Source organism: Typopeltis vanoorti, chromosome 13 (assembly GCF_054136105.1).
Source record: "Typopeltis vanoorti isolate ZY-2024b chromosome 13, IOZ_Tvanoo_1.0, whole genome shotgun sequence".
Lineage (NCBI taxonomy): Eukaryota > Metazoa > Arthropoda > Arachnida > Uropygi > Thelyphonidae > Typopeltis > Typopeltis vanoorti.
Window position 1 is genome coordinate 106,858,841 of NC_143561.1, and position 20,615 is coordinate 106,879,455.

Consider the following 20,615-nt stretch of genomic DNA (forward strand, 5'->3'; position numbering starts at 1 on the left):
TTAAGTAGTGCTATTTCTCAAATAACTGACTCGCTACAAAGTAATTCCAACTTGTAACTAATTTTTAGTCAACAGTACATAGAAGTAGTCATGCATTCAAGTTACTGTTATGATCTGGACTTCCTTACCCCAGTAATAAAAGACCAAAGGAATATGTAGTTTGTAGTATTATTATAATGCTACCATATTATTGAATTAGGTAGTACTTGCATTCATAATACATGATTAATCAGCAGCTGGGTTGCTAGTAATACATGTAATAAAAGATGGCATTGCTTTGTCAGTGAATATTAACAAAATCTATCTTGAATTGTGCACTAGAAATAGGTGTAAAAAGGCACCAAGGAGAGGAAAAACTAAGATCTGATCAGGAAACCTTAGATCTGATGAAGAAAAGAAGAGATATGAAAAGAGATTTGAATGACACCAATAAAATAGAATATACGGAAATTTATAAAACTATACTTAAAAGGATGAAACATGAACTTAGATCGTATACTAGGAAAATTAAAGAACAATAGTAATATGAAGGTCCTTCATATTACAATATGAAGTATCAGTTGGAACAAAGGAAATAGCTGCTGTAAGAGGAAAAAAATAGTGAACTGATAAAAAATAGAGATGCAATAATCAAAAGAATTCAGGAATTTTATACTGAACTTTATGAAGACAAAGACTGGGACATCCAAGAATCATCTATGGATTACTCAAGTGAGGAAGAACATGATGCCCCCTGAGATTTTACAAGGTGAAGTGGAAATGGCACTGCGGATAATGAAGAATGGAAAGGGCCCAGGAGAAGATGGAATTATGGTAGACTTCTTAAAACTGTGAGGAAGCCCTGTCATCAAACAGTTGAGTAAACTCTTCAATAAATGCCTAAAAACAGAGAAAAATTGGAACAATTCGCTTCTAATATTAATTTTTAAAAAGGGCAATAAGGAAGAAATTAAAAACTACAGACCTATAAGCCTACTCCCACCATATATAAAGTTTTCACAAAAATTATAAATAATAGAATAAAATCTAAACTAGAGGGAATGCAATCCTGTGAACAAGCTGGATTTAGGAAGAATTACAATACTTTGGACCATATTCACACATTAAGACAGTTCATCAAAAAATCAATTTGAATATAATAAACCCTTATGTCTGGCCTATATATTTAGACTATGAAAAAGCATTTGATTCAGTTAAAACATCTGCAACACTAAAAGCACTTGAAACCCAGGGAACTGAGAAACCATAAAACATATTTACAATAATGCAACTTCTGTAATTAAATAATATAAAAACAGTGAAAAGTTCCCAATACAAAAAAAAAAAAGCATCCGGCAAGGCTTATCTCCCAAATTATTTACAGCTGCACTAGAGGAAGTCTTTAAAAGCCTTGATTGGGAAACATAAATGGAGAAAGGCTGCATCATCTGAAATTAATTTGCAGATGATCTGGAAGAAAGGCTAAATCAGCTAAACGAAGCCTCCAGAGAAATTGGATTAAAAATAAATAGAGAAAAAACAAAAATAATGAAGAATAAATACATAAACCATAGAACTATCAAAGTTGAAACCCATGAAATAGAACAAGTTACTTCATATGTATATTTGGGCCAATTGTTACCCTTTGAGGAGTTCCAAATAAAAGAGATTGAACAAAGAATTCACCTTGGATGGATGGATGGCTTATGGGAAAATGAGAGACATATTCAGAAGTGACATGTTAGTTCCATTTTAGACTCCCTATGAGTCTAAAATGGAAAGCTTTCGACCAGTGCATACTTCCTGTCTTGACATATGGAGGAGAAACATGGACTTCAACAGAATATTGAATCTCCCATCTGGCCATATTGCCAGATGGGAGATGGACTAGAAAAACAAAACAGAGTGGAGACCAATGGATGGAGAAAGACATAGGAAAAAACCGAGAAGGAGGTGGAGAAATGAACTGGAACAAATTGCAGGAGTGAGATGGATGGGAGAAGCAGAAAACCAAGTGATCTGGAAAATCATGGGGGAGAACTTCGTCCAGCAGTGGACAGAACCAGAAGGTTGAAGGGTTGCTAATATACATGTAATAAAAGATGGCATTATTTTGTCAGTGAACTAATTGGTTTATAATAAGCATACTTCTCTATCAAAGCATTCAAAATTGCTTTACAGCTATTGACATGAACAAAAGTAAGCTTGCAGAAGTTCACAAGATTCCATGCATAATACAAAAATTGAGACCAGTCACCAAAATATGAAATTAATGCAGATTATTACTGAGATGTATTTTTATTTTTTATGAAAAATAAAACTGGGAGAGAGTTTAGCTTTGTTCTAAGAATGCAGAAACTCCTTTGTTTAAATAAATAAAAAAAAAAATTTCAGCCTGACTGCATCTTCTTTTGTATCTTCTAGTAAGTTTTGGAACTGAATTTTTATTATTTTTTTTATTATCCCATCCCATGGTATTATTACACCAGATCATAGAGGTCAAGTACATGTATTTTATACAGCACCTTTTCTGGGTTGTTATAGAGTTCACATTTGGAAATATTCATACAGTTTAGTTAGCAAATGCATTGGTGATGTTACAGATGGGGAAGACTTTTATGCCATTGCTAAACTAGATTGGTCTTGTGTGGCCGGTCTTGAGGCGAGAGAGATCATGGTAGTGGCACTGCGATTAAACTTGGAGTTGATGGTAGCTCCTGGATTTTCTGCTGAGTACCAGTGGTGAGTCGTCTTGAGGAATTGTTCTTTTTATGTTTTCTTTGTGGGTGGGTTTAAAAAAAGATCAAAATCTGTGGTATCACTTGATGTGGCCATTTTTGCTACTTCATCTGCAGTTTCGTTTTCCTTTAATCCCATATGGGATGCAGTGGAAGATTATTTCAGAATCCTTATGTAGTTCGTTTATGTTTGTGATCTGGACTTCCTTCAGTAATAAAAGACCAAAGGAATATGTAGTTTGTAGTATTATAATGCATATTATTGAATTAGGTAGTACTTGTATTCATAATACATGATGGGAACTGAAAATATATACTGATAGCCATTCTATTAACATGAGCACCTAGTGAAAACATCTTGTATGTATTCATAATACATGATGGGAACTGAAAATATATACTGATAGCCATTCTATTAACATGAGCACCTAGTGAAAACATCTTGTATTTATAAGTAACCAGTGAGTAAGAGAATTTCTGTGTTTAGGTGGTATATGGTGAAGTTAAGATGTGCTTAAACCAAGTAATTTTGACAATTTCTGTACACAAGTTTTACTGGCAGTTTGAATGAATTTTGTACATGCTTTTAAACCTGTAGTGTAACTCACATATGCATGCTCAATTGACTTCATATGCAGAGAAAAACCAATTTAAAAAAAAATCTTTATAATAAGTACTTTAAAAATCTTTATAATAATGCTACGAAGGAAAGATGCATCTACTTAGAGCATTGTGTGTGTCTATACACACACGCACATTGGGGGGGGGGGGGGGGGAATTAACATTCAAAACAATGCATAACTGATTGTGCTGGGATTTTGTCATGTCCATAGACAAAAAAAAAAATAAAACTTTGTCCCATGAGAAGAAAAAATTAAGGTGTTAAAATGCCAACTAAAACAACATTTTAGTTGGCATTTAATGTTATGTTTTCATGCACGATATGCTAGAAAACTTAATTTGATGCAAAACGTTATTGGTTTCAACCTGGATCATTCTATTACTGCATGCAGGTCTTTTCCAATTTTTTTTTTTCATTTCCCTATTTTCAAGATGTCATTTAGTTTTAAAAAATTGTCCTGTATCTCTAGTGTTTTAGCATATATTTCATTGTACTTTGAAGTTTAACGAATAATGACTTGTAGCAGTATTAAAGTATTACTTCATATATTTTAATAGTAGTAATGACATATTTCTGCATAGCCTCAGTAGGCCCATCTATTCCTAATAGAGAAATACTAATGAATGTGATCTACTTTGTCATCCTATCCTTTAGATGGAAGAAAATTAAGATTTTCTTGACATTCTATTAATTATGGTAGTCATTTTTATTTGGCAGATCTATAGAATTTTCAGTTTTGAATTCAGTCACAGCTTATTTTGAGATTATCCAATTTCTGATTTTATTACCCCTCTCCCTATGCTCAGGGTCTACTTGCTTTCTTGTTTGCATTTCCAGACTAATTTTTCAAGAGGACAGCCATCTTCACATGCTCTTTCTGCATTTGTACTCTATGCTGTATACCCCCCCCCCCCTCCCCAGGTTGAATTCAAGTCTTATTTTCTGTTTTATGTGTAGGGACCTCAAATCATTTCATTTCCAAAACAAAATGATTAACGAATTTTATCCAACCATCTTGCATTTTAACTAATTTGACTTAGCCAGGTAATCGATAATTGAAAGGTCAGCACTTTGCTCAAGTGACTACAACCTGAAGCTCTCTGAAGCAGAATGGTGGTCAACATTTTTCTCTTTCATATGTTTTTATTTTTAAATTCCTTAATCTTGGATGGTTTCCCCCCCAATTGCATTGACTATTGCCATGTGATGGCAGAAAAGCATCATTCTGCAAATGAAAGAGGATCATCTTTGTGGCAAAGTTCCTATTCTTATACTGAGCAGATAAGCCATTGCTGAATGTTTTTACAAGGTAGGAAACATTTCGAAATTCTTAATAAAACTGTGTTGTGTATTAGACAGTCACTGATAACTGATTTTAAACGCATTCTTTAATTTGGCAGTGTGATTCTAAACAAGCATTAACAATTTAACTTGTGTAGGGACAATTAAAGATATTTCCGAAGAAAATTAGCTAGGTAAACATTTTCAAAAAAAAATAACAATGCAACGAGTAATGTATATTTCTTGAGGATATACAGGAAATAAGCAAACTTAACTGTGAGAAACCTTATAGGAAAACTACAATAATCAAATTATGAAGCATGCAAATTTAAATTTAATATTATCAAGTTTGTCACATGAAAATAAAACTAAATGCATTAACTTCTTCTTTTAAACTTTCTGAGGACAATAGTCCTGGATGCTGCAATAAATATGGAGAAACGTGTCGACTCACAACGAAATACTTAACTAAATATCGTTGCATACTGTCCTGCAAAAGCAACATGCCTCTGCTCAGTTTTCTGCAGTGTTTTTCCTTTAGTACCTCCTTCAGAGCTGTTAAATAAACTGCAGCTGAAATAGCATCACCTTTTTTTTTTGGGATATAGGTGGTGTAATCTTTGCACCACCTATATCCCAAAAGATAATGGCAAGAACTTTGACTTTTGGGTTCAGAACTTCTTCGGCTGTGGAGAACCTTTGCATCTCCCATTGACTGTTGTTTGGCCTCTGGGTCATAATGATGAAGCAATGTTATCAACAGTCACAATACGAGCCAAAACATCATCAATTTCCTGACATGTACCCTCAAGGGGGTGTACAGGATATGATAGTACCACATGAAAATTTTACATCATTACTAACTTCCTATCGACAATTTTTCTCCAAATCACTGTTACTTATCAAGACTCCAACATTATCAGGAATTATGGGAGATACTAAGACAAGGAGTGATGAGAGCTTGGTCCACCTTTGCTATAATTTGCCAGCAAATGCACCACCTTGCCTCAGTTATGAAGATATTTTCAGGTGCAAACTTTGTTTGCTCACACTTGGATGGATAAAGGATTAAACTAAATTTATTATAGTCTAACCAAGTACAAAATAAACTTCCAACATAGCAATAGTATGTTTTTTTTTAATGGAAGGTGTGCTCTTGGCCAGTCATGTTTTATGGAAACCTATTTGTAGAGTGCAATTTTTAAACGGAAAAAAATCAGTATGTGGCATAGGGCACAACTAATCACCTACCCTTCAACGTTTTTCTTCTGCTTTGTGTGTTATACTTATTGATGTTTATCAATGTCTTGTAGGTGGCAAAGTAATGCTAAAAGGAAACATTTGAATTTTATGCATTGGCAAGGCAAATCACCATGCACTTATGTTAATCATATAGGATAATACGTAATGGCCGTGGACAATAAAAACTACAAGATGGAAATATGGCACATAAAAAGTTCCCTTTTTTTTTTACTCTAATGCTGTATATAGTGCATTGATTGCTTCAAGCAACACCTTCAAGTATACTAGCTTTGAAACCAGCCTTAGAAAACAACAAAAATACCAAACTGCAATTTTTATTTAATAACATTACACTTAAAAGTAACATGGCACATTAATATTGCAACATACTACAGATTTACAAATAAATTCCAGTAATTCATTCCTAAAGATTACAAACAGTTGAGGCTATAAAGGATACCAAAAAAAGTTTATGCTGCTTTTATTCACTATTATTGGCGTAAATAGGTAAAGACATCTTTCCAAAATTGTTAACTCTTTTAAAAAGTATTCAAAAGTTTGATTTTAAAAGAATGTTTAACACAGCAAAAATTAAAAGTATATACAGATCATAGATGTATACAAAGCACATGCATGGTATAGAAAATTTTAACCATGTATTGAATATTTACAAAACTCCCTGTTCATCCGTTACATACTTTGTATACCAGCTATTGGAACAAGAGGCTGTAGCCCCAATAACATTGTGATAAATCTTAAGAAAATACATTTTAAATATATATATATATATATAAAAGAAATGTTAAATTATTGTAATGCAAAAATATTTCATACCCATGGCAGTAAAGGCTTTCAAAAAACTAATTATAAAGGTATAAAATAACTTGAATGTAGCAAGGCAATATATATATATATAAAAGCATTTCAGGCCATTTAGATGCAACATTTCTGATTTTAAGAGAACAGAAAAGTAAGAATGAATAATCATAGAAAAGAAACTGATACCCTCTTTTTATAATAATAATGGGTTTCTTTTCAAACATTCATTGCTAAACAGAATTCTAAGAAAAAACGAGAGAAGCAAACAGATAGCAGAATCATTAAAAATTATATTAGGAAGGAACTTGACATTGTTAGCATTCAATAAGATGGAGCACAGCTAATCTCAAGTAGTATGGTCACTTGAACAGGATGGAAGAGAAAACGTTAAGATGACATTTCCTCCCATTCTGACATTAACAAGTGTTAATGTCATAATGGGAAAAAAAGAACAAGATAGAGTAAAACAGCAGTATCTTAAAGACCAAAATATAAAATCTGACAATTTGTAGTCCTGACATAAGACTCGGGACTCCAAATAAGTAATGACGCAAACTTACATAGTATAGTACCATCATAGTGCCTTGTACCTTCTTCAATTAGACATCAAACATGGCAAGTTAGAGATACAGCTGACTTGCTATAGCAAACTTGTAGAAACTAGAATTTGTTAAACAGGGTTGGTTCTAGTGACAGCTGATTATATATAATAAGTACTTGAAGTATTTTTTTTACTTAAAGTACAAAATTCAAATGTCAATGAAAAACAATCCTAGCTTGTTATGTTACTCAGAATTTCTAAATTGGTTGAAGTGGGTCACTGTCATATTCACAAAACACCATCATGCAAATTCAGGTGAAAATTTATTAGTGCAGCCATAGCTAATTCTCACTATATATATATATATATATATCACTGCTATAGCAAACTGAGAAGTCCTGACCTCATCAACGACAATGCTCCACTAAAATAAATTTGCTATAAAACTATTCCCGTGGTTTCCATAAATTTGCCATAGTGAGAGTCGGCTATTTAAAATGTTTTACTAGTAGGGGCCTACTATGAGAGACAATATGGAATTAATTCCTGTTTTAAAGAATGCAGAAGGCACTTTTTCGAGCCAGACGGCTACTCATAGCAGGCACTGAAACTCACTTCGAAGTGGTAGTAGATGCACAGCTTTATAGCACGAGAATTTGAACCTATGGAGTTCCTTACTATCATTGCAATTCATAACTGAATTATACTTGGTAGAATGTTAAATAAGCAACTAAAGCATATTTTAGATTCTAAAGCTGTGTTTCGAAAAATTTAAAGGAAAAAATGTTCTGGTTAAGCATATTTGATTTCTACTATCAAACTAGCTTTCAGGTCATGTGTTTTAACTTGAAAGATAAAACAAAAAAAAATTATGTAAGCACAATTTACTTATGCCATGCCTGGAAGCAGAAAGCAAACATACAGGCAGAATGTTGAAGTCTCAGCTATATATATATATTTATTGGTGTAACCACCAGTTAAATTTAGAGTACATTTTAGGATGCATTTGTCACGTGATCCTCTTCATATAATTCTGCCAAAACTATTTTACAGGAAAAAAAAAAAGTATAGTTTGGCAAGAAAAAGGCTGTTCTGGTATAGCATAGGTTCAGTTTTGATTTTAATAACGAAAAAATGTTTTTGATGCTTATGATGTAAGTTCTGCAGTCTCTATCACTGATGATAGAGATGAGAAGACTTGAAAATATAAACATTAAAATTTGCTATTGAGGAAATACTACTGTCAATACTTCTACAAAACTGCACCTACATACAGCATTGGTATATATAGCAATTTGGAGAAGCAATATTTTCTGAAAATGTATCTTCTTATCTGGTAATACATATCAGATAATACTTGGCAAAACAGCTCATTCTTAATAATTACTTTTATTGTAAGTTTTCAAATAGAATAACCTATAACAAACCTGATTACCATCAGATGTTATTTGCTGATCATCTTATGTTTTGATAAAATATAACCTCCACAAAAGTAATGCATCCCTATCTTTTTTTTTATGGATAATTCTGAATATTTTGTGTTTTGTACCAGAAAGTTCTTGTCAAAACTTATGAGTGAGATATAATTTTTCTTTATGAACAGGCCAGCATGTAATTTGACATTTCTATTTCAATTTATACTCATACAGATTTAAAAAATCTAGTATCTTTTTAAAATTTAAGACACTAATTTTGAAATATCAGAAATGAATAATCAACACACATCAATACAATCATAAGCATTTGCAAATTAGTTTTTTTTTACAGTTAAAAAAAAAAAAACTTAGTGACATGTTTAATAAAACTTTCAAATTAGGAGTAAGTAATAAAAAGGCTAAAGCCTGCAACAGTTCTTCAGGTTATTATATTATATATACCTTAATCTGCTATTATGCAGACAACAGCTTCTAAAAAAAACTTGCTTTCATTTTGCTGATATACTTCACCATTGAAGGTTTTGCAGGTTGAACATTCAACCTGCAGAACTGAAAAGTAATAACATGCACCTACAAAATTGAAAGCAAAAACTAGATTAGAAACCGGTATTAGCAACATTATCTGATTTGCAGTTTTTCTGAACTGTTCTGGCAACTGTAACAGTTACTTGACCAGTTGCAGCTGGTGCATGAGAAGGTGAAGGGGGTCAGAAATACCATTGCTATCTCCTTTTGTATGCAACCTTCTCAGTCTGTAGCAGGCTATGCTAGTATAGTATTTATTCAGCAATTACTACACTTTTTTTTTTGTATATGTGTTCGTGGGTGGGGGAGGAAGAACACGAAGCATAGTGCATATAGAAAACCAATTAAAAATACCAAAATAGGTTGAAATAGTAAATAATTACTCCATAATGTTATTGTAGATGTGTTGTGAAGCAGACATGAAAATTATACATGTGAGATCTTATTTTTCAAAAGGCACTTGAGATTCAACTACTTATGAGAGTCCAATAACAGGCCTAAAATTCGTACAAATTTATGCAAAAAAAAAAAAACAGTTTTTAGTGAAGATAGCAATTTAAATTTAGAAATAGACAAAAGAATAAGCAAAGCTGGTAGGGTGAGGAGCCAGTTGAATAAATTTATATGGAATATGAGAGAAATTAGTCTAATAATATATAAGATAGTGTTCAAACCAACCTTAACATACAGATCTTAAAGTGCTGAGAAAAATTAGGGAAGTGAAAAGAGGGCATCAATAGTAGAATGATATTAAAAATGATATTAGCAAGGAACACGACATTGTTAGAAATCAAGAATTTGTGAGCAAAGCTAATCTCAGGTGGTATGGCCACTTAAATAGAATGGGTGAAGTAAGGTTAGCAAACCAAGTGTTTGATGCCAAAATGGCAGGAAAGAGACTCAGAGAGAACTCCAAGGTCTAGGTGGATTGAGTCAGAAGTGAATCACAAAATGTTAGATACAATATTTTAGTGCTGACAAGTTATAGACTAATATGGAAGAAAACTTGATAGGAGATTAATAACAGTAAACTTAATCATGTAATACTGTTGAACAGAATTACATGTTTAATGTTTTTGGTTGGAAGCTTTTTAAGTACCATAAATTAAAAAAAAAAAAAATACCAAAGTTGAGAAACAAATCTACATTATCTGCACACACCATATAAAGATCTTCAGGAATTATGATGCAGAAAAACAACTAAAATAAAAGCACCCCCCCCACACACCTTTTTTTTTTCCCTCCAATGCTTACATTTATTTTGGGAATTTAAGTCATTTTCTCTTGATGGGAAAATCTAGCAAGAGAGCTACTTTATGACTTTCAATTATGGGGATTGTCCTGTCTTCATAAATCAGTGCAAATGTCATTATGAAGGCCCTCTTATCTCACAGATTCTAACTGTGACAATATAGTAATGGTTATTGTTCAATATGAGTTCTGATTGTTTAATAAAGACCTGAAGTGACATCATGCATGATATATCTAAATATTTTCAGCTAACGTTAGGCCAACTTGGATACATGTTATAATGAATGAATAGGATTACATGTTTAATGTTTTTGGTTGGAAGTTTTTAAAGTACCATAAATTAAAAAAAAGTTAAAAAGCAAATCTACATTTCCAGTCTATCTGCAAACCATATAAAGATTTTCATAATACATGGATTATGAGGTCCTATTGTATTTAACATAAAGTCAAATAACTACTTAATAGTAAATATATTATACATATAGTTCAAGTTTAGAGAAATGAAAACAAAAATTTTCATTTTTTGGGGGGGGGGGAAAGAGTAGAAATATTAGTGTAACTGATATCTTGAAATCATTACCTAGTAGAGGAGACGGGAAAAAATTTCCTTATACCACACTTTAATATGATAATTCATGCATTACTATGCTCACCTACATGTGTAAAATTTTGAAAAAAAGTTCATATGTTTATTTTAAAACAGCTTGTAATTTTCTTTAAATAATGGACAGTATGTATGTTAATTTGAACAATTTCAAGATGCATTTGATTCTGATATTTTGTGCGACAGCTACGGAGGCTGCTTTAATTCTCCCCCCCCCCCATCAATTGAAAATTCAAGCACAGTTATCCTATAAACATCGACACCTTTGTACTAAAAATAAAATCTGATTTACATAAAGCCAACTGTTTTCTTAAATTATAGACAAAGACACTTTAATCCTGATTTAATAAAATTCAAAGGTTCTTAACGATGGATAGATGTGTTAAGTAACTAAGCATATTTAAAAATCTTAGGCTGTGCTCAACTAATGCAAGAGAATGTTTCAGTAGAAAAAGAAATTAGTATAACTAATGAGCCCAAACTGCTCCTTTATTATAAACATTTATCCACTGGATCACCATTTCACACCTACACAATTAACTTTGTGTATCTAATAATTGCATCATAATAATATGTGCATTTTGACTTGAAAATTTTCATTCTTGATCATCAATAATCTATAGTATTATAAAAATAATTACAAACATTTCCACCAACATGTTAGAACTGTAATATTTTCAGTGCATAATCAGTTTTGTTTTCAATCTATGAATACTGGTTCATTATCAAACATCAGTGTGATAACATTTAATAATTACTGGAAGATATTTTCTAGCTGCACTTTGTAAAATAAATAAAACCTTTTTCTCCTTAACTATAGACATTTAAATGTATGTGTAAGTCATAAACATAGAGAAATACCTTTACTAATGGTTATAACAGAAATGATTTATAGTAGGTCATTTTTAGAAGGCAAACTTATTAGAAGTAGTTTAATTTCAAATGTTCTATTTAATGCCTTTATTATGAACTTGCTTAGCTATAGTGGTAAGTTTTTATATGTAAAATAAACTATTCATGTTTTATGCACAAAACAATGCTATACCAAAATAATTACAGTGCACACTATTTCTTAGCAACACTTGAAAATTTTGTCAAGTTAAAAAAAATCTAAAAATATACTTTACTGGAATGAATTGGAAAAACCAGATAATTTACACATGCTTACACATTAAAAGAGACTTACCAAAATAATTGCTATAATGCTTAAAGAAAAGATGGAATACTGTACACTCTACATTAAATTACACAATTTGCAGATTTAACTACAAGCTTGGAATGTCCACCTAATAAATACAAGGCACATCAAGCAGAACTGTATAAATAGTACATCTGGAAGTGAATAACACCATTAATGCCAGAATAACAAATATATATAATTTAAAAACAGGAGTGCTAAAACTGGCATAGGGATTAAAATTTCACTGCACAGATACATGGACGGATGTTACAGCTCTGTTGTCATAACTGTACGCTGAATAGTAGAAGAGTCCCGCCTTGCAGTAATTTCATTAGGCGCTACATGCCAAGGTGACAGCTGGGTAATACTCGATGTAGATCTCTTCACAGACTGCACAGATATGTTTCTGGAACTGGCTGATGACACTGAACGAGTTATAGGGTTTGCTCCTGCAAAGGAGGTTTCCTAAAAGAAGCGGCAATAAAACATAATTATCATAAAAACACTAAATTTTATAGTTTTGTGATAAGCATATTTAATTTGGATCTTGCTAATGTGTAAAATAAAGATTAAAGGTGACATTTTATCTGGGTGCAGCTGCAATGGAAAATTCTTGTATATATAGCAGGGTGGTAGCTCTTTTTAAGCTGACCCCATTTCATTCTTATGCTCTGAATTACTGTACTTCCTGAAGATAGATGCAATATCTTATAATTTATAATGAGCACTACAGACTATCAAAGATCTGTTAAACTACATAACACTTGCGGTTGAGGATCTGATTTAGAAATCACATAAAAAAAATGAGTAATCTCACAAACAATTATATTTGACTGTCCCTTGGCATTGCACTTTATAAAAAGAAAGTAATCCTCAAAGTCTGTTTTATACATAAATTTGTTAAAGGTTCCTTCTATTGTATATCAACAGACTGGAATGATGATGCTAACAGCAATTCTGCAACTCAGAATAATTTGAAATTGTATGTACATCATTTTTTTTTTTATTATGGTCTCCATTCTCAAGTACAAATGTACTCTAGGTTGAACACCCTCTCTCATGGAGTAGATGATAGACTGTTTCAAAGAATGAATGAATGAAAAAGAAGAAAATTTGCTCTATGAACTGTGATGGGGTGCTGAATAGTACCATCCATATGTTCATTGGACATCATCAGATGCCTTATGGTCACTCCACTCCCTGGAGATGCGCAACACCAATCATGTGGTCCTGTTATATGCTTTTTCTGGAGGCTTCACTTATGAAAACCAGTCACTCCAGACACACCACATTTCACTGAGCATCTCTCTCTTCCTCTTTTTATTATTATTTTTTTTTTTTAGCATTCGATTACTGTTTTGAGAAGTCCTCCTTTCCTTTCTTTTAACGTGTCCAAAGTACTTCAATGTTCTGTCAATACTCTGAAGGAGTTAAAGTTCTACCAATCTTTTCTACCACCAAATGGGATCCTCGACAGTCTCCTGTAACACTACATCTCAATAGCAGCTATCCTTTTCCTATCAGACTTCTTTAGGTACAAAGTTTCACATCATAAGTTGCTACTGTAAAAACAGCTGCATCCAGAATCCTCAGCTTTGTCCCTGTGGAAATAGATCCATCCTTCCAGATTTTAGACAAGTCTCCGACCATTGTTTTAGCCATTTCTAATATCTGTGAATGGCAATTCTCCACATTAATGATGGATCCGAAGCATACAAATTTGCTAACTTCCTCAATTATTTCTGTTAAAGTACACTTGTTTCTCAGGATCTTCCCTGTTTATATTTCCTTTCAGAACCATAATATTTAGTTTAGTTGATCTTTATAAGGCCCTGGACTGTTGTAGGATGGAACACCCTTGATCTCATCCAATGCTCCAGTTCATCCTGCAGATGTTCAACAGGGTTGAGATCAGGGCTCTATGGAGGCCAGTCAAGTAAGGCAAAGTTTATGTCTACAGACCACACAGTTAGAGCAGCAGCCTTATGACATGGTGCATTGTCTTGCTGAAAGAGAATGATCAGTTCCATAGAAATGCCACAAAGTAGGGAGTATTGCATTGTCCACAATGTTCAGATACCTCTTGAAAATCAATGTTCATGGCACCATAGCGGTCTGAAGCCAAACCAGGAAATACACGACTATACCATTACACTGCCACCTCTGAATTTCATAGTTGGGGTTTTGCATTCTGATAAGACGTTCACTGGGCATCTGCCATACTCACACCAATCCACCTGCTCGGTAGAGGATGTAGGGTGATTCGTTGCTCCATACTTATTGTGTGACTTAATAGAACCAGATAGTTATAGAATGTATGCTTTTGGAAACTTTCACTGCTTTTTTTTTCTTTTTTGCCAAATGCAATAAATTTATTTATATAAATTAATTTTCCATATTAAATGTTCTAAAACAATTATTAGTTCAAGCCAGAAACAAAAACAATGACATTGTCATAAGTATTGATATGTCTGTTATATGGTTTTGGCTATTGCAGTTAAGTCAGTGACTTGTATTTTATACCAGTTAATCTGGATGCACCTCAGATGATATGTAGTTCACACACTATTGCTCTGATAACTATTGAGCAAAATCTAATACTGAATTTTCTACCATGAAGCAATACTCACATGATCACTCTGGTTCTCAATCCAATCTCACAAAAATACCAATTATGATGCTCCTGGTATCTGTCCTTGACTTCATTAGCTGGATTGTTGATCCAAATATCTGCACTGGACACATCAATGAATCAATTCCTAAACAGAAGCATTCATCTCTCACTCCAAAAAACCAAGGCTTAGACAAGGAACAAAGTTTAAATTTCTGATTTTCATCTAATGTAATTCAAAACTGATTTTTAAAAGGCCAAAGGCAAGAAACTTTAACAATGTCCAAATGATAGTCATGTTTTCTGATCCCTCACCAAAGCTCCTGGTTATAATTTTTGTCCAACCCTGTTTCCACTTCTTATGCACCCAGGTAATAGATAATAATGCAAGAGAGCCAATCTTCTTGTTCTATTGTTTCATAATCCAGAAAAGCCATCTTCTGGCTATTCAACTTTGTCCCAGTAAATATTCTACTACTGTTTCGAAACTTGAAACATTCAATGTTCCAATAGGTTCTTACAGAAAGAAATCAGAAGAATCATCCCACCTGTATAGCTAAGTATTGGTATTTCATCATAATCCTGATGAATTGGTCTGAAAGTTTGTGCACCAAAGATGATTTCTGTTTTGTGTGATATTTCGATACTTCATTCTAAGTAATTTATCCTGTAGCTTGGAAATTAGCTCATATTATTATTATTATTACGAGAAACCTCCAGAGAGTGAGGAACTCATTGAGTTCCTGAACACACATCGATGACACCACGTCATACCTTCTCTTGAATTCATTCACATTATCTGCACTCACCACCTTACTCTCACCCATTTTCTGACTGCATTATTCTTGACTTAAATGGATGCCCTCATCCTCTCCCCACTTGCCATAAAATGAAAAATTCTGGTCATACTGGTGTCCTGTATGACCTTTTCAGAAGTTTGTAGGTCTCTTATCATATCTGCTAGCTTCTGCAGTCCACAAATTCTAAATCTCTCCTAATAATCCACATTCCACAGTCCCAAATCATCTTTAACACTCTCCTTTGCACTCTTTCCACTGTATCTGCATCACCTCAAAAACACAGTTGTCCAGATGAGGTCATATCAAAGCCTTGTAAAGAGGCGAAATGATTTCCTCATTCTTACATGTCAGTGTTCATTTCAGCATTGCAAGTATCCTCTGAGTTGTATTCACAATTTTTGCTATATGATCCCTGACCTTCACCTTCCTATCTACTAAAACTCCAAGATCTCTTAGTAACTTTACATTTACTAACATTAAACTGACAGCCATTTTCACATGCTGAACAATTGCTTATAAGAAAAATTCTGGTATTGGACCACATGTTTATTAAGATAAATAACAATAAAAAACAAACCCAACAAGTTTCGTAAGTTGTTTGATTTACATCTTCAGGGGGTCAAAGGTAACTAAAAGTTTAAACATAAGAAATGAGAAATTACTCAAAATAGTTCATTCTATGCAGTTGTGGCCGTCTAACTGTTCATTAAATTAAATATCCGAATAACCTACGCCTACAATTCCAGCTTATTCAAATCATTCTGCAAGTACTGCATATGTCAGTAGCATTCCTTATTATCATGACTATTTGTATCAACAGCAAGTAACTATATGTCACTTGTAAAATCCTTCTCAATATCATTAATGTAAAGACTGAATAACAGTGGACCAAGAACTGATCCCTGGAGTACACACCACTGGTCACTTTAAACCTTGTAGACTTGAATCTGCCACACCACTTTTTGATATGTCACTCAGCCATCCTCTTATCCATGCTAATATTTCATAATTTTCAATCCCATATTCTCCAATTTATATACCAGTCTTTATGCAGTGTTCTGTCAAAAGCCTTAGAAAAATCCAAAAGCATCATGATGTATCTATTCTCCTTGTCTAACTCAACAGTAACATTATTACAAATTGAATAAGTTGCTCAAACATAGCCTTCCATTAATAAACTCATGCTGTTCATGGCAATCATAGTTTCTGTCAAACCCATTTCTGTATGTGATCTCTTACCAACTGCTCCAAAATGTTCACCACTTTCGAGATACCGATAGGTCAATAGACAGACATATCAGTCTTTGCACCTGTGGAATCTTTCCTGTGCTGAGACTCAAATTATACTGCTAGATCAAAGGAACAGCCAGTTCAGCTGAACACTTTTACCATCTGTGCTGATATCCCACCAGTCCCTATTGCAGAATTCTTATTTAGTTTGTGTAACTGCTCTAGTACCTCCTCCTACACCCGAGTTTCATCCACCAGTGTAGAGGTAGCATTGAGCTCAATATTGTGTATACTAGATTGATAGATTTTTTGTTTTTTTTTTGAAAACCTCAATGTTCAGTTGTTGATACTGAGGTCTCCAATGAAGTTGATTTCACTATTTGAGCATTTGGAATACAGAAAATCACATTTTAGAGATAATCAGAGGTTATAGTCATTATCAGAATGGAGTGATATTCAGAATAATCTACAGAGAGAAAGTTAACTCATCAATACTTGCAATGAGCTTTAAAATATACAATTATCTGTTGTATACTGAACCTCCCATTTCTCTTTGCTCCAAATACTCCATAGTAATTTCTACCACCTTTCATGTTTGGTATCATCACATCATCTAATATAACAATCAATCAAATCAAGCTGTATGTATAGCATTTACACACATTTGTGGTTGGTAATTTCCCAGCTCTTACTGATAAATAATGCTAATCAATTTCCTTTTCACATAATCACAGTTGGTCTCAACTGTGACTTTTTTCTTTAGCATGGAAGTATTTAAAATTACTGTCAAATGGTATCAAGTGTTATATCAACTGTTTGTCTTTAGAATGCCTCACTTGTTTTAAGTAAGAAAATTCAAGTTCCAATAGATGTGTGTCACTTTATTATATAACAGAAGTATAGCTCTTCTAGAGGTAATCCTGAACTTTTGCAGAATCCATATCTAATCCATTTTCCTTATAGCAAGCATAATTATAATAACTTCCTAAAGCAAACTACTAAAAAGTTCAAATCAAATACCCAGAGCCTCAATGCTATTCTACAGGAAATTCATTAGTGCAAACCTTCTGCTATAAGAATCACCACCTTGGTCCCACTGATTTAACACTCCAGCAAGTGGTGACTATAGCTGATTTAAATTTTCCAAATCACAAATTTTTTCTTTGTTTTTTAATTAAGAAACTATGCATAATAAATATGACATCTTATATTACACATGTCATTATATCAACTAAATGTTATGGGTGAAAATATTTATATATAAATGCTTCATCTATAACAAAATATTCCTCTTCATTTCTTAAATATTTTATTTTGATTACGCTTTTTAATTTTAATTAGTTAATGAAAGTAATACGTGAATTCCTTGCATTATAAAAATAATATTTTCCTTAATTCCAATATATGATTCATTCAACACAAGATAAGGTCTTTCTTAGATTTAATATTACAAACTTATTAGTGATTAAAAATCCAACTATACTATAGAAAAATCAGTCAAGAAATGTTCTTGCACAATCTAAAAGTGAAGAGCAACATATGAAAAAAGGCGAACAATTTAGTTAGTATGATCCCCATGCAGAGTGACAGAAGAAGTGGTAGTTTTGTTAGTTGAGCCAGGAAGAAAGGGATACCAAGATTTTTCACTTACAGTAAGTATACGAGTTTGAGGTGCTTCTTCAGATGAGCTCAGATCATCTTCCTTTTTTGAACTGGGAGCACTACTAGTAGTTTTCTTGGAACACCATTTAGAAGAGTTAGGTTCTACATTACCACCTTTGCTAGTAATATCACCACCACCTGTTACAGCTGATTGCAGCTCCCCATTCCTCACTTTGGTATATGGCAGCTTAGAAGGTAACAAGTTATAAGATACAACTTCTGCTGTTGAATTTAATGGCTTGGATGTTGTTGACAAACTTCCAAGTGATGGAAGTTCAAGATTTAGTGTAGATTTCTGAGGAGAAGGAGGGAAAGAAGAAATGGGACTAACAGATTCCCCTGCTAGTAAAGGAATTGTATCTTCATTATCACAGTCTTCTTTTCTAATAGTAGCACCTTCTAAATCCACAGACAATTTGTGAGGCCTATTCAAAGTAGATGGTTTACCAGAAGATTTCGAATCGACTGAAGCCTGCAGGATTATATTGGAAATGATTCAGCATTAAATAACTACTAACATGAAAGAAAATATGTTTAAATTGCATAAGTCGCAATTTTTTAAGTTGTATTTGAAATCAATCTGTGTACAGCAATATTAATTTATTTAAAAAAAAAAAAGACAAATGAAGAGCAGTAAAATAATTTAAAAATCATACAGGTGTCTTAGATATCCAACCAGACACATCAACTTGCATTTAATATTAATATGAGCAATCAAGAGGATAAAAATTAATTTGATTAATTTCTATAATGAAACTGTCACAGCAAATAAAAACTACACACAATTCCCAAATAAGTGCACTTGCTTCATTTTGTGTATTCTTGCCTTTATATCATGTGTTTATCGCAGCATTATTCATTTGAGTGTGCATAAAAATATGAAGTTATAAATAAGTTAAATTCCTTTGCAAGTGAAAATCAGGATCTTTATGTGTTGACCATCAAAACTATAGTGAGAGTATTATGAATGGTGGCTGACCAATAATACTGCATACATGATTAAGAATGCTATTAAAAAGTCAGTGAAATATTTAGCATAAAAGGAAATTTTGAAAACAAATGGTAAATTTATACCTTACTATTTTAAGTATTTCATGTTTGAAGTTTATACTGGAACAAAGTTCTGACCATCTTCAGCTAAGCTCATTCTGTGATGATAAATTCTCTCTCTCTCTCTCTATGGTGTATATAGCGACCTATAGAATTAGACCTTCTAGTACAGTAATGACATATTTCATCACTAACTGAAGTGATAAAGTGATTGCTTTTCACTTTAAATTAGATGATGACAGAGGGCACAGCTAGGTTTGAAAAGAAGCTAAGGTATATATAAAAATACCTTCTTAAAAATAATTTTCTCCTAGCATTTGAAAATTCAAGCTAGAAAATACCTGTATTACAAAAATCCTGTTTTGGTACACCGCTTTGGCTTTAAAGCCAGCCACATAAACGGTAGCTGGCTTTAAGGTCATGCTACCTGGTTAGTTTCACATCATATAGGAATACTCAGACATATACAATATGGGGATGCATTTTCAACCAACCAATATGCTTTCTTTCAGGGTTACACAGTGATCAGCATTCGTTATGAATAATTATGAAGACATAGACATACTACTGTGTTAGAGAATTAGACGTTTATTATTATTTTTTTTTTAGTCAATGAAGGTAATATGCGAATTCCTTGCATTATAATCCTTTCTTTCAGTGTTACACGGTGGTCAGCATTCATTTTCAAAATTATGGATTTTACAACCGTGTTATAACTAACTCTTTATTCATCTTCTAACCGTATTATAACTAACTTCTTGCATTATAAAAATAACATTTTCCTTAATTCCAATATATGATTCATTCAACATAACCTTTCTTAGATTTTACATTTTTTCTTAGAAGGTCAGGCTATGGCCAACCAAACAGTTATCCTTAGCCCACTTGTAATGATGCAGCTTGTAATCCAGCGTATACAAGTGTGTGTGTGGGGGGGAAGGTAACCTAGAACATGGTTATACCTCAATTCCTTCATAGTGATTTCACCCACATAACAGTTGATTAAAGCACCCTCAAACAATTTTTGAGTTATCCACGACTTCT

The 20,615-nt window shown here is 32.9% G+C and overlaps 1 protein-coding gene across 2 annotated transcripts in view; it reads right to left on the reverse strand.

The window, feature by feature from the left end:
* Positions 1-6,181: 6,181 nt before the first annotated feature.
* Positions 6,182-20,615, reverse strand: part of yrt (erythrocyte membrane protein band 4.1-like yurt) — a 226,205-nt gene continuing 211,771 nt past the window's right edge. The window contains exons 15-16 of one of the 2 annotated variants that reach the window (XM_090402473.1): positions 18,511-18,993; positions 6,182-12,683 (exon numbers count right to left, since the gene is read on the reverse strand). In XM_090402473.1, coding sequence (XP_090258599.1) covers positions 12,486-12,683; positions 18,511-18,993 — 681 coding nt within the window. In that variant the 3' untranslated portion in view covers positions 6,182-12,485. The remainder of the gene's footprint in view (positions 12,684-18,510; positions 18,994-20,615) is intronic. The other variant, XM_090402474.1, reaches the window with a different exon arrangement.